The sequence below is a fragment of the Lithobates pipiens genome, unplaced genomic scaffold, assembly GCF_037356315.1.
Source record: "Lithobates pipiens isolate NorthernLeopardFrog02 unplaced genomic scaffold, aLitPip1_a1.2 Scaffold_8, whole genome shotgun sequence".
Classification (NCBI taxonomy): Eukaryota; Metazoa; Chordata; class Amphibia; order Anura; family Ranidae; genus Lithobates; species Lithobates pipiens.
In genome coordinates this window covers 690410578-690425908 of record NW_027507903.1, presented here as the reverse complement: position 1 = coordinate 690425908, position 15331 = coordinate 690410578, and the positions used below count along the sequence as shown (strand labels likewise).

Below are 15331 nucleotides of genomic sequence, written 5' to 3'. Positions count from 1 at the left end.
CTTGATATAATAGTTCACAGCAGGTTGCTCCAGCGCCCACTAATATTCACTTTGAGGGCTTACAGTGTTAACTTGTGGCAACACCAACACCTTAGGGCCACATTTCTGCAAGCATATAGGGCAGGCCCCTACTTGCAAATGTCTCCTACTTGCAAACAGAAGGAGACAACAGGAAGTGAGATTAAAAAAAGACGGACCGCAAAAAAAATTATACATGGGTGATAACCCTTCCCTATGTTTAACAAAAAGCTTAAATTTTTTTTTTTTGACTGGAGCTACACTTTAAAAATGTACCAGTTCAAAATTTACAAACAGATTCTACTTAACACAACAAACCTACACAGTCTCTGTCTTGTTTGAACCGCCTGTATACTGCTGTTCTGAGTTTCTAGGGCCTCGGGGCCCCACGCCTTTCCTTTTTTTATTTGGGTACGGGGTTCCCCTTAATATCCGTACAAGACCCAAAGGGGCTGGTAATGGGTGGGGGGATACCCATGCCATTTTTCTCAATGATTTTCATCCGTATTGCCGGAACCAGATATAACATTAAAACCACAAGCAGTTTTAAATTACTTTTTTCCGTTAAATGTCATTTTGTGCAGGGACTGTTCTAAACACGTGAAACACGTGGCACTTCACAGGCATACAATAGACACCCGGCCAGGCACAATATTTAAAGGAATATTTTTTTTTCACTTTAAGCGTCATTAAAATCAGTGCTCCTAAAAAAACGTCAGTTTAAAAAAAATTGCATTCATGTCCCCTGGGGCAGGACCCGGGTCCCCAAACCTTTTTAGGACAATAACTTGCATATTAGCTTTTAAAATTAGCACTTTTGATTTTGAATGTTTGCGTCCCATAGACTTTAATGGGGTTCTAAAGTTTGTACGAATTTTCGGTCCGTTCGAAGCATCTGGTGCAAACCAAACTGGAGGTATTCAGCTCATCCCTAGTTCTGACATTGTGTACAGGTGGAAATCTCAGGAGGACCGGCAATGAGGAATAGAAAAGGGTCTTCAGCAACCACAAGATTGGAGGAGCACAACTGTCTACAGTGTCTTTACATTATGGCAGATTAGCACTGGGAACACCTAAGCTCATTTGGGGGGCAGCACATACTTTTGCCTCCAACTGAGGAGATCACACCCCACCCCACCCATTCCCTCCATGTGTAAGCCCTTGTACACTTGGTCAGAGAATCCGTCGGAATGTGTCCTATCGGACCGTGTAGTCGAATAATCCGACAGTGTGTGGTATGCATCGGACTGATTCCGTCGGAATATCCATCGGACCCAATTTTCCAACTTGTTGGAAATATTTTACGACCAACTGGTTCGATCGGACATACTCCGATCATGTGTAGAGAATTTTGATCGGACCGAGTGCCACGCATGCTCAGTTTAAATTCCTACATCAAAGCTATTGGCTACTAGCCTCAACGTAGTCCCATCGTAACGAAATTACGCCATCACGTTCTGAATGATCGCATTTTTCGACAACTTAGTCCGACTGTGTGTATGCAACAGTTTCGGACAAAATCCGACAGATTTGGTTGTCGAAATCTCCGACTATGTGTACAGGGGATTAAAGATCCCACCTCACCTAATATCGCTCCCTCAACCTGAGGAGATTCCCACCTCATCTAAAGCTGTTCCCTCAACCTGATTAGACCCCCTCATCTAATGCCATCTCCCCTACCTGAGGAGACCTCACATCACCTGAGGAGACCTCACCTCACCCAATACTGTCCCCTCCACCCGAGAAGACCCCACCTCACCCAATGCCATTCCCTTCACCTGAGGAGACCCCACCTCATCTGAAATACCACCCCCTCCACCTGAGGAGACCCCACCTCACCCAATACTGTCCTTCCTGCATGAGGAGACCTCACCTCACCCAATACCATCCTCTCCACCTGAGGAGACCCCACCTCACCAAATACTATCCCCACCACCTGAGGAGACTCCACCTCACCTAATATCATACACAAGGTGGAGGGGACCACAAGAAAAACAGAAATGGAAGGCACGCACACATAGCTCTGAGGAAGGGAGTGCACCCTCGAAACATGTTAGCTGTACCCCGTGTTCTGTGCATGTCCACGACCATTGAATTTTGGGAGTACCCACTTTTATATAAAACTTTTTTTATTAAATTATCTTTGGTAATGCACTAGGTGTGTGTGTGTCTTCCATTTCTGTTGTTCTTGTAGTTGCTTTCGGATTACGCATCTGAGGAAGGTGTATCCACCCAGTTCTGGATACCATATATACCTTTCACACCACCTCATATTTCCATAGAAGGGGAAGGTGCTTCACCAGAGACCTCAGGAGATTCCTGCTTCTCCTGCCTGTACCTACCTTCTTACTACCCATAGCAAGGTATGATTGGACTGTAATTTCTTCACCCACCACTAGTTGTCCTCAATGCTCCATCTGCAACCCCTGCATTCTGTGCATCTAACTTGGGGGTAATATATAGGAAACACTAATGTATTTCATGTCATATTTACAAACAGTATATGGAAGGAACATATTATGTGGTAAATATAGAGAGAGGGCAGGGAGAGTGCAAGGAAAGGACATAATGCAGAGAGGGGAAAGGAGAGGAAAGGGGGGGGGAATGGAGAGGAGGGGGGAAAGGGAGGAGAGAGGGGGAAAGGGAGGAGAGAGGGGGAAAGGGAGAGGTGAGAGGAAGGGGAAGGGAGAAGTGAGAGGAAGGGGAAGGGAGAAGTGAGAGGAAGGGGAAGGGAGAGGAGAGAGGGGGAAAGGGAGAGGTGAGAGGGGAAAGGGAGAGGTGAGAGGGGGAAGGGAGTGGTGAGAGGGGGAAGGGAGAGTTGAGAGGGTATCAGCTGTGGAGAACAAGATAAGAATTTGGAAAAAAAAATCACAGAATCACAGAATACAATTAATAAAATATACAAAACTTTATTGATGAGTAAAAAACCTCAATGGGGTAAATATATAGAGAATAACACCTTCCAATAACCAGGTAATAATATTGGTATCCAAATAATCAATCGGGATAATCATATCTCTTTGGGTAATGATCCATGACATGAAATCCTCCGGGAATAATACATGATCCTCATATACAATATATCAGACATGAAATGTAATCAGAACAATCGGTGGATAAATCCATTTAGATGATATAATAAAACTTGCAGCAAGTTGTCAGTGAAAGGCAAAGCGGCTGAACGGACTCTGTTCTTATACACGATAATGTCAGCAACATGGAGAAAGCAATTGCAGAGAGACACTGGGAGCCGGGAATGTCGTATATGTTAGATAGAGCCGCATCACTTTATTACACACAAGGAGAGGAGAGAGAGAGGAGTGTGGAGGACGGAGAGGAGTGTGGAGGACGGAGAGGAGTGTGGAGGACGGAGAGGAGTGTGGAGGGTGGAGCGGAGTGTAGAGAGGAGGATGAAGAGGAGTATGGAGGATGGAGAGGAGTGTGGAGGACGGAGAGGAGTGTGGAGGACGGAGAGGAGTATGGAGAGGAGGATGGAGAGGAGTATGGAGGATGGAGAGGAGTAGGACAGCAGTAAGAGGAAGATGTGGTCTCTTTCTCTGTATTAGTGATTGCTCCAGTCAGCTTTTATTAATGAGAAACTTTAGAAAATGTCTTTTTCCCACCATGAACGAGTCCTAATAACGAGTCGGATCCTCATCACCATCATAGTAGTATTGATAATATTGGAAAGTGTGGAATCCTACAGAGGGGAGAAGAGGGAATTCACAATGGGAGGCGACCATTATATCCATGAAGAGTAGAAGACTTTCCTTTAGAGGGTTGCAGAGAAGTCCGAGGTGTCGGTGAGGAGATCCTCTATACATGGAAGAGGTCCAGCAGACCCAACACCGAGACACAATCACCAGACAAATCTCTGGCCATCTACAAGAGATAATTGTACAATTACACAGAGATATCACATTGTATACATTCCATGAAATGTGTCATCAATACATATATATGTGAATGTGATGTGAATATCATTCCATGTTACACAGGGACTCGTCATATCAGTAATTTGGCTACTTTCCATCCACAGAAGAATTGGGATCATGTGACCTGAGGAAGATCTGCAGATCCCAATATCAGCAGCAGAGCCGACTGAGGAGACGATTGTATTCAGAATATTGAAGGTCGGCCCCATTCCCATCCCTGGAACAGCCAGGACGGGTTTTATTATTTTCTGTTAGGAAGTGATCCAGATTTATAGAGAGGAGAAGCCGGAATCCAGGAACTGGACTGATCAGCACTAGAGATGGGCCAACAGTTCTATCCGAGCAAAAGTTCCCCCCGAACATCACCTGCTCGTCCGTTCACCAAACACCCAAATTTGCGGTTAGCTCAGCGGGATATTCGCCCGCTGAGCACCCCACAATGCACTGTGAGCTTCGCAGTGCATTCTAGAGGACCTAATTGGATGAAGCCAGCGGTCAGGTGCAAGGCTTCACCAATTACCTGGACAAGACTGCTAAACAGTAAGTGATGCCAGTCTGCCTGTCTGATTATGATTTACACCTGCATTTACACACAGCATGATGAGAGCGCTCAGGTAGTTCAGCATCACTCTTCAGTCTGTAAGAGACCACTGACCAGACCAAAGCACGCTCTCACCATGCCATGTGTAAGACATTGTGTGAGAGAGGGGCAGTTCTTGGGCCCAAAAGGTGTCTTGAATTTAAAGCAGTGGCGGTGCTTCCATAAAGGAATTTGCCTTGCTAACACTGACCCACCTCTCAGCCAATCAGGTGCACCGGGTGTGTGTTACCTGTCACCTGATTGGCTAAAACAACAGGTGCTGTGATTGGACGCCTAACAGGGCAGACGGTGGGCGGGGGCACAGTGGCAGCATTTCATGCGCACAGTGGCAGCATTTCATGGGCACAGTGGCAGCATTTGGGGTACAGTAGCAGTGTTTTATGAGCACATTGAGGCTGCAATTGATGGGGGTCTTTCCAGAATTATTTAGTTTGTTTGTGCCCCCCAAAAATATTGTGCCATCACTGATTTAACCCCTTCCCGCCGAGTGTACGCAGATATGCGGCCTTGGCTTTTGGGGGTTATACCAGGATGATGCCCGCAGCCGCAGGCATCATCCCAGTACAGTTTTTTAGAGCGGGCGATCAGTTTTCCAGGGATAACAACTGATGCAGCTAAATGCAGCTCGATTGTTATCCCCCCTCCCGCACCTCCCGACACTCTGACTGGTCCTCCCGTCCCCCCGGGAGACCTGATCCTCCATCCGCCACTTACGGCGGCTAGAGAGAGATGGGCACAAAGCCGTAAATGGCTTAGTTCCAGTCTCCTGAATGTAAACACGGAAGCGACGTCACTTCCTGTTTACTTGGCTGCCAATGGAGCCGTATTTGAAAAAATATACAGTATACAGAATCACAGTTTTTGGTGATCTGAACACTTTGAAGTGCAAAGGAGGTATTGGGGGTTCTTTTAGACCCCCCGATCCCTCCATAAAGAGTAACTGTCACCACCTATTATTGCCACAAGGAATGTTTACATAAACACAATTGAATAATATAAAAAGAAACAAAATAAATAAGAAAAACATTTTTAAAGCGCCCCCATCGCCGCAAGCTCGTGCAGCAAAGAAAATGCATATGGCAGTTGCGCCCGCATATGTAAACTGTGTTCAAATCACACATGTGAGGTATCACCGTGATTGTCCGAACGAGAGCGATAATTCTAGCACTAGACCTCCTCTGTAACTCTAACCTGGTAACCGTAAAAAAAGAATGAAAGCTTCGCCTATGGAGATTTTTAGGTACCGTAGTTTGTCGCCATTCCACGAGTGTGTGCAATTATAAATTGCGACATGTTTGGTATCTATTTACTCAGCGTAACATCATCTTTCACATTATACAAAAAAATAGGGCTAACTTTATGGTTTCATTTTTTTTAAATTCATGAAAGTGTCCCTTTTCCCAAAAAGTTGTGTTTAAAACACCGCTGCCCAAATACCGTGTGACATAAAATATTGCAACAATCGCCATTTTATTCTCTAGATTCTCTGCTAATATATATATATATATATATATATATATATATATATAATTTTTGGGGGTTCTAAGTAAATTTCTAGCAACAAATATGGATTTTAACTTGCAAACACCAAATGTCAGAAATAGGCTTAGTCATGAAAGGGTTAAAGTGTATATATGATTTTCTTTTCTTTTGTGTTTGTAATTGTGGTATATTTAGTACTGGCTGGTGAGAAGTGCAGTGTTAACAAAAAAAAAAAAAAAAAATTATATATATATATATATATATATATATATATATATATATATATATATATATATATATATATATATATATATATTTATTATGACTTGAAATGCAGGACACCTTTTGGATTATATTATATATAATTGGGGGGAATATATTTTTAATGTGCCCTAAAATGAACTGTTATCTCTTTCCTGGGTTCACACTAGATGTGGTGCAAATTCACAGCAAATTTGCTGCGGTTTCAGCACTGCATCCAAATCGCAACCCGTCCATGTGAACCAATTGCAGAGTGTATGTTAAGGTAACGACCCCCCCGCTCCCCGCAATCAATTTGCAAAATGCAGCACAGTTTGCCGAATCGGATCGCATGGGTATGATCCCCTATGTAATCTGATTCTGGTGTGGACAATAAAGGGTCCTGCACCAGTTTGGTGTGACAAATACAAATCCATGGCTCAAATCGCATCCCAGAGACACCACATGTAATTCACACAGGAATGTGATGCGATTGCTCTGCGTATTACACGTGGTGTCTCATGCTGAGGCATTAAAGCCAGCTGCAGCATTCCCCTTGGCAGAGGTGAGATCAGGTGTGTTTGGATCCTAGTCTGAACTATCCTGAGCTTTCCCACAGCCGCACATATTTTATATATATATATATATATATATATATATATATATATATATATATATATATATATATATATATATATATAATACTCCTCTTGTATATGTGCAACTGTAGACCATGAAATGACTCGGCTGCTTCTGATTGGCAGCACACTGTGACGGGGGGGGGGGGGCGAGGGGGATTAAATAACAAATGTCATGCTTCCCTGATCTGTATAAAAAGAAAATGGGCTGCTCAGCCTAAAATGCCCAGGCCTATTTTTTGTCCCAGTCCGGGCCTGAGTGTGAGTATAGTGTCATGTCTGTGTAGAGTGTGAGTATAGTGTAGTGTGTGTGTGTGTAGAGTGTTAGTATACTGTTAGTATGGTGTATGAGTATAGTGTAGTGTCAGTGTGGAGTGTGAGTATAGTGTAGTGTCTGTGTAGAGTGTGAGTATAGTGTAGTGTGTGTGTGTGTGTAGAGTGTTAGTATACTGTTAGTATGGTGTATGAGTATAGTGTAGTGTCAGTGTGGAGTGTGAGTATAGTGTAGTGTGTGTGTAGAGTGTTAGTATACTGTTAGTATGGTGTGTGAGTATAGTGTAGTGTCTGTGTAGAGTGGGAGTATAGGGTCAGTGTACAGTGTGAGTGTAGAGTGTGAGTGTATTGCTAGTATAGTGTGTGAGTATTTTGTGTCAGTATAGTGTAGTGTGATTGTAGAGTGTTAGTATACTGTTAGTATAGTGTGTGAGTGTAGTGTAGTGTTAGTGTATTATTAGTAGAGTGTGAGTATTTTGTGTCAGTATAGTGTAGTGTGAGTGTAGTGTGAGTGTAGAGTGTTAGTATACTGTTAGTATAGTATGTGAGTATAGTGTAGTGGGTGTGTGTAGAATATTAGTATACTGTTAGTAGAGTGTAGTGTGTATGTGTGTGTGTGTGTAGAATATTAGTATACTGTTAGTATAGTGTGTGAGTATAGTGTAGTGTGTGTGTAGAATATTAGTATACTGTTAGTAGAGTGTAGTGTGTGTGTGTGTAGAGTGTTAGTATAATGTAGTGTGTGTAGAATATCAGTATACTGTTAGTATAGTGTGTGAGTATAGTGTAGTGTCAGTGTAGAGTGTTAGTGTATTATTAGTATAGTGTGTGAGTATTTTGTGTCAGTATAGTGTAGTGTGATTGTAGAGTGTTAGTATGCTGTTAGTATAGTGTGTGAGTGTAGTGTAGTGTTAGTGTATTATTAGTAGAGTGTGTGAGTATTTTGTGTAAGTATAGTGTAGTGTGAGTGTAGAGTGTTAGTTTACTGTTAGTATAGTGTGTGAGTATAGTGTAGTGTGTGTGTGTGTGTGTAGAATATTAGTATACTGTTAGTAGAGTGTAGTGTGTGTGTGTGTAGAGTGTTAGTAGTGTGTGAGTGTAGTGTGTGTGTAGAAAATTAGTATACTGTTAGTATAGTGTAGTGTGTGTGTAGAATATTCGTATACTGTTAGTAAAGTGTAGTGTGTGTGTGTGTGTGTGTGTGTGTGTAGAGTGTTAGTATAGTGTAGTGTCAATGTAGAGTGTTAGTGTATTATTAGTATAGTGTGTGAGTAGTTTGTGTCAGTATAGTGTAGTGTGAGTGTAGAGTGTTAGTATAGTGTGTGAGTACAATGTAGTGTGTGTGTGTAGAATATTAGTATACTGTTAGTATAGTGTGTGGGTGTAGTGTGTGAGTATAGTGTAGTGTAAGTGTAGAATATTAGTATACTGTTAGTATAGTGTGTGAGTATAGTGTAGTGTGTGTAGAATATTAGTATACTGTTAGTGTAGTGTGTGTGTGTAGAATATTAGTATACTGTTAGTATAGTGTGAGTATAGCGTAGTGCCAGTGTAGTGTCTGAGTATAGTGTAGTGTGTGTGGAATATTAGTATACTGTTAGTGTAGTGTGTGTATGTGTGTAGAATATGAGTATACTGTTAGTATAGTGTCGTGTGTGTGTGTGTGTGTGTGTATAATATTAGTATACTGTTAGTATAGTGTGTGAGAATAGTGTAGTGTGTGTGTAGAATATTAGTATACTGTTAGTATACTGTGTGAGTATAGTGTAGAATATTAGTATACTGTTAGTATACTGTGTGAGTATAGTGTAGTGTGTGTGTGTGTATAATATTAGTATACTGTTAGTATACTGTGTGAGTATAGTGTAGTGTGTGTGTGTGTGTGTGTGTGTGTGTGTGTGTGTGTGTAGAGTGTTAGTATACTGTCAGTGTAGTGTGTGTGTAGAGTGTTAGTATACTATTAGTATAGTGTGTGAGTATAGTGTAGAGTGTTAGTATACTATTAGTTTAGTGTGTGAGTATAGTGTAGTGTGTGTGTAGAGTGTTAGTATACTATTAGTATAGTGTGTGAGTATAGTGTAGTGTGTGTGTAGAGTGTTAGTATACTATTAGTATAGTGTGTGAGTATAGTGTAGTGTGTGTGTAGAGTGTTAGTATACTATTAGTATAGTGTGTGAGTGTAGTGTGTTGGTGTAGTGACACGCTGTATATCCTTTTTCTTGATTGCTGGGTGTTTGTTTGTTTTTTTCTGTCCCCTTTTTTTAAATTGTCAGCTGCAGTTTTTCTCTGAATGTGACATCGGTGTTCCCCTTTTTTATTTAGAATTTTTTCTTACATTTCTGTGAGCGTCAATCCTCAATTTAACCTCTTGTCACCTGCCCTCCATCAGATGGCGGCGGGGCGGTGCAGCTCTTGTTCTGGGGTGACGTCATATGGTGGCGTCCCACAACGGCCGCTCTCTGGCGCGCAGCAATTACCACGGCAACGTGTCACTGACAGAGAGTGAGGAGAGGAGAGCCGATCAGCGGGACATCGAGGAATGTAATCAGGGCACTGATTATAATAAAGAAAAAAGTGTCAACCATTGCCCACCAATGTCAGCTATCAGTGCCCACCAGGCAGCAGCAATCAGTGCCCATAACTGCCCACAAGTGCCACCAATCAGTGCCCATTAGCCATGCTAGTCAGTGCTGGCAATCAGTGCCACCTATCAGTGCTGCCCATGAATGCCCATCACTGCTGTCGATCAATGCCCATCAATGTCCCCCATCAGTGCTGCCCACCCATGCCACCCGTCTGTGCCCACCAGTGCTGCCTATTAGTGCCCATCAGTGCCACATATAAGTGCCCATCAGTGCTGCTTATCAGTGCTCATCTCAGCTCTGAAAGTGCGGGGGCTGCTGTCACTCATAGAGAGGAGGCGGGGCAGAGGCATGGCTCCAATCAGATGACAATGGAGGCGGAGCTGTAGCGGTGATGTGATGGGCGGTGCAGCCAGTGTGTCACCGCAGGCTTGTAGTACAATAGATGGGAGCGCGCATGTGCGGGTGCCCCTATAAGATCAGTGGTGTGAAGGGGGCACCGGTCACACAACAACACAGGAAGTGGGCAATACTGAGCAGAAATGACGCCATTTAGAAGAGGAAAAGAAGAGAAAGATTACTATTACTGGAATTCTATATTTAAGGATCAGAAAGAGAAAATAAAAGCTGAGAGTTGATGTGACTTTACTCTGATATCATCCATTCCGGACATTCTCTTCATATCCGGATCCGTGTATTACCTGAGAAGGGGAGGGGCTCCCACACACCATCTTCTTATCTTCTTCTCTTTATAGATACTTCCCAGCCTCCTCCATCCCTTCATAGAATAATAAAATGAGAGTGTTAGAGGAGGAAATGTTGCTGTGATGATGGAAGGGGGAGGGGCTCATACTGAGCTCTGTAAGAAATGATGGAAAAGTGAGGGGCCCTCACCATGGCAGGGGCCACACACTCATCTCCATCCAACCATTGGGATAGCAGACTGTGTGCTGGGTGTGTTGGGCTGTCATGTGTACAGGCTGAGAACACACATCTGATTGGCTCAGTTATACTGACACATTGGATGGACCTCGGGGGATGGGGGGTATTTTTCTGTAAAGGTAAAACCTTGTGGAAGATTGTAGGACCTGACTAAGATTATTATTGGTGGATCTGATTCTCCCATCCCCCATCTGTAATGATAAAACTTGGGATGAGGAATAAATTCTCCATCTGGGAAATCTGTGACTGGCACAGGAAATCTCAATCATCTCTCTCATTATCTGTATAACTACAGAGACCTCCAATGGGCTCTACAGAAATTGTATAGAATGTTTGAAACCCGTCCTTCCATCTTCATTACAGAGCAGCCCGGGTGTCAGAAGACCTCCCAACAATGTCCCACCCCATCATCTCATCTCCATCATCATCTCATCTCCATCATCATCTCATCTCCATCATCTCATCTCCATCATCTCATCTCCATCACCTCACCCCCATCATCTCACCCCCATCATCTCATCTCCATCATCTCACCTCCATCATCTCACCCCCATCATCTCACCCCCATCATCTCACCCCCATCATCTCACCCCCATCATCTCATCTCCATCACCTCATCCCCATCACCTCATCCCCATCATCTCATCCCCATCATCTCACCCCCATCATCTCATCCCCATCATCTCACCCCCATCATCTCACCCCCATCATCTCACCCCCATCATCTCACCCCCATCACCTCATCTCCATCATCTCATCTCCATCACCTCATCTCCATCATCTCATCCCCATCATCTCACCCCCATCACCTCACCTCCATCACCTCATCTCCATCGTCTCATCTCCATCATTTCAACCCCATCATCTCACCCCCATCTCCACCCTATGTTGTCTACATTTTACTATTCACATTCTAAGACTTAGTATGTGTGTTACCTCCAATATAACAGATTTTGCAGTCTATCCACAGAGAAGCCGGCATTCCGGAGGACCTCACAACGTCGTCTCACTTCTGACTCCGACATCTTCTCATCATCACCCAATATTATCCACAGATGGGTCAGAGTTCGGTTTGTGGAGATAACAGAGCAAAGATCATCACAGCTCCATAATGTCCCATTACATTCATTGACACTGGAGGGAGAAGCAGGAAAGAGGTGAAATGTTCTTGCAGGGAGGGGCAGAAGTAGACACATCCAATGAATAATCAGTGGGCGGGGTCTTAGAGAATGAAATGTTGGGACATTTGGATGGAATATTGGTGGGACCTCCCTGTGAAATGGAGGTAAGTTGTCACCCACCTGAAAAGTCTTAGTGTGGAGTTACACTGTTGCGGGTACATTGTAGTGACGTGGTAACGCACACATTGGAGGTGTGAATGGCTCCATATAGATTCCCTTTCACACTAAACTGCGGCACATCGATGGGAACCGACCACATAGGAAATAATGGGATTTCTACTTCACATGCGTCTCTGTGCAGCAAAATCCATGAGGATCGCTAAACACACTGACAAGTGATGATAATATGTCAGCAGATCAACCAATCATTGGACAGTCGGCCCTCGGGTGGGGCCGGGTGATGTCATTTCCTGCCTGGACCTGAAACAGGAAGTGGCGCTGGTGAGCGATATTATCTACTGCCCAATTGGTTGCTGGATATGCTGACATATTATTGGTTGTCAGTCCATTTATTGTAAATAAAGAGACAATTGTTTTGAAGGACGTACTTCACTAATGGTGCCATTTTTATTTTATTTGGAGTTCTATATCCAGCCAATCAGGAGGGACCAGATCCCTATAAGGGACCCCACACTTGTGACAGCTGATCTTGTGGGAAGTCCCCCGGGCCCATTGAGCCCCCCAGAGGGGGACAAGCACATGACACCTATATTGTATATGGGGCCAATACCTGAGGGGGCATTTCATCAGCACGGAGGTGGAGGACTCTGAACACACTTCATGTTGTAGTGACACACTGGAGGGGGCGCCATCATTGAGGTAGATTGATCACAGATATATGGACTTTCCTCTTATATATCCAACTAGATACATTCATTTTACAGCACTGGAGTTGTGGCATCACCAGCCAATCACAGCACTGGGGTTGTGGTATCACCAGCTAATCACTGCACTGGGGTTGTGGTATCACCAGCCAATCACAGCAATGGTACTTTGGTATCTCTTAGGCCCCTTTCACACGGGACGGATCAGTAATGATTCACCCCGTGATGATCCGCTTGCTCAGTAGGGATCGCTCCGCTGAGCAGGCGGTGGACAGGGCGGTCACTCTGTGCAGGGACCGCCCTGTCAGCTCTCCACTCTCCTCTATGGGGATTGGATGAGGACGGACCGTCTGTCTGTGTTCATCAGATCCGCTCTGCAGATGGATAGAAAAATAGGATTTTCCTCCGTCTGCAGAATCGGACAATTGCGGAGGCGGACAATAGCGGGTGTCTGCGGATGAACATCCCCCATAGGGATGCATGTATGTCCGTATCTCACCCACAAACGGATGGATGAAATACGGACATACGGCCCACATGTGTGAAGGGCCCTTAGGGTGAAGGACATTACAAGGTGTCATGCTCTGATTCTGGTGATATTTGGACACAGATCTCTATACATTCCATGTTGTTGGTAACATACAAATGTTTTCACCCCTCAGATCTTCTCTATAGGTGAATGATGTGTACGGGGCGGATCTGCTTTGCTGGGAGGGTGTCAATAGACGTCCTCCCTTTACAAGCTGGCCACACCCCCCGCAGGGAGCGCGCGGCATGCGCTGTGATCACCCAAATCAATGAGACTTGGGTGATCACAGATTGGAGTAAGGGGTCGATCCCGGCCCCTTACCATGTGATCAGCTGTCAGCCAATCGCAGCTGATCATGTGATGTAAATAGAGGACCGGTAATCCTTTATTTTCTTCTCACGCAGCATAAGGGAAAAAAACGATCCCCGACTTCTGTTGAAGGGACATCATTCCGAGCAGAGAGAGGCAAAGCCTAGCAGTGCTGATCAGTGGCCATCACTAGCACCAATCAGTGTCCACCAGTGACGCAATATCAGTGCCAATCAGTATAGCCTCATCAGGCAATTTGATGGGGCAGATTTGATGGTGGAACATGTTATGGGGAAAATAGGAAGGGGCAATTTTGATAGTGGCAGTATCATGGGGGCAAATGATGGGGTCATTTTGATGGGGCAATAGGATGGGACAATTTTGATGGTGGCAGTATGATTGGGCAGTTTTTGTGGGGCAATTTTGATGGTGGCAGTATATTGGGGCAATTGTTATTGAGTCAATTTCATGGGGAAATGTGATGGGGCAATTTTGATGGGGGGAATTTGATTTGGCAGTATAATGGGGCAATTTTGATGGGGGCAAAAGGATGGGGAAATGTGATGGGGCAATTTTGATGGGGGAGATTTGATTGTGGCAATATGATGGGGCAATTTTATGGGCTAATTTTAAGGGGGCAATAGGATGAGGCAGTTTTGATTGTGGCAATTTTGACGGTGGAAGTATAATGGGGCAATTTTGATGGCGGCAGTATGATGGGGCAATTTTGATGGTGGCAGTATAATGGGGCAGTTTCGAGGGTGGCAATAGGAGGAGGCAGTTTTGATGGTGGCAATATGATGGGACAATTTGATGGAGCAATAGGATGAGGCAGTTTTGATGGGGGCAATTTTGGTGGTGGCAGTATGATGGGGCAATTTTGATGGGGGCAATGGGGGGCAATTTGATGGGATAGTTTTGATGGGGGTAGTATAATGGGGCAATTGTGATGGGGTAGTATAATGGGGCAATAAGATGGGGCAATTTTGGTGGGGGCAGTTTTGATTGGGCAATAGGATGGGTCAATTTTGATGGTGGCAGTATGATTGGACAGTTTTGATGGGGGCTATATAAGGCAATTTTGATGGTGGCAAAATGATGGGGTAGTTTTGATGGGGCAATATGATGGTGGTGGTATAATGGGGCAATTTTGTTGTGGCAATTTCATGGGGAAATTTGCTGGGGCAATTTTGATGGGGGCAGTATTATGGGGCAATTGTGATTGGGGCAACAGTATGGGGCAGTTTTTATGGATGGTGGCAGTATGATGGGGGCAATTTTGAAGGTGGCAGTATAATGAGGAAATTTTGATGGGGAAGTTTTGATGGGGCAATTTTTATTGTGGCAATTTTGATGGTGGCAGTATGATGGGGCAAATTTGATGGGGCAATAGAATGGGGCAGTTTTGATTGTGGCTGTATGATGGGGGCAATATTATGGGGCAATTTTGATGGTGGCAGTATGATGGGGCCGTTTTGATGGGGGTCATTTTGATGGGGCAATAGGATGAGGAAATTTTGATGGGGCAATATGTTGGGGCAATTTTGATTGAGGCAGTATGATGGGATACATTTGATGGGGCAATTTTGATGGTGGCAGTATGATGGGGCAATTTTGATGGTGACAGTATGATGAGGCAGGTTTGATGGGGCAGTTTTGATGGTGGCATAATAATGGGGGGATTTTGATGGGACAATTTTGACGGTAGCAGCATTATGGGGCAATTTTAAAGGGGCAATATGATGGGGCAGTTTTCATGGGGTAATATGGTGAGGCA

General features: G+C 44.2%; 1 protein-coding gene across 10 annotated transcripts in view; it reads right to left on the bottom strand.

The window, feature by feature from the left end:
• Window positions 1–2911: 2911 nt before the first annotated feature.
• Window positions 2912–15331, bottom strand: part of LOC143963519 (NACHT, LRR and PYD domains-containing protein 3-like) — a 190255-nt gene continuing 177835 nt past the window's right edge. For all 10 annotated transcript variants that reach the window (XM_077473187.1, XM_077473188.1, XM_077473181.1 and 7 more), the window contains 3 exons: window positions 11648–11845; window positions 10471–10547; window positions 2912–3900 (listed from right to left, as the gene is read on the bottom strand). In XM_077473187.1, the coding sequence (XP_077329313.1) occupies window positions 10505–10547; window positions 11648–11845 (241 nt within the window). In that variant the 3' untranslated portion in view covers window positions 2912–3900; window positions 10471–10504. The remainder of the gene's footprint in view (window positions 3901–10470; window positions 10548–11647; window positions 11846–15331) is intronic.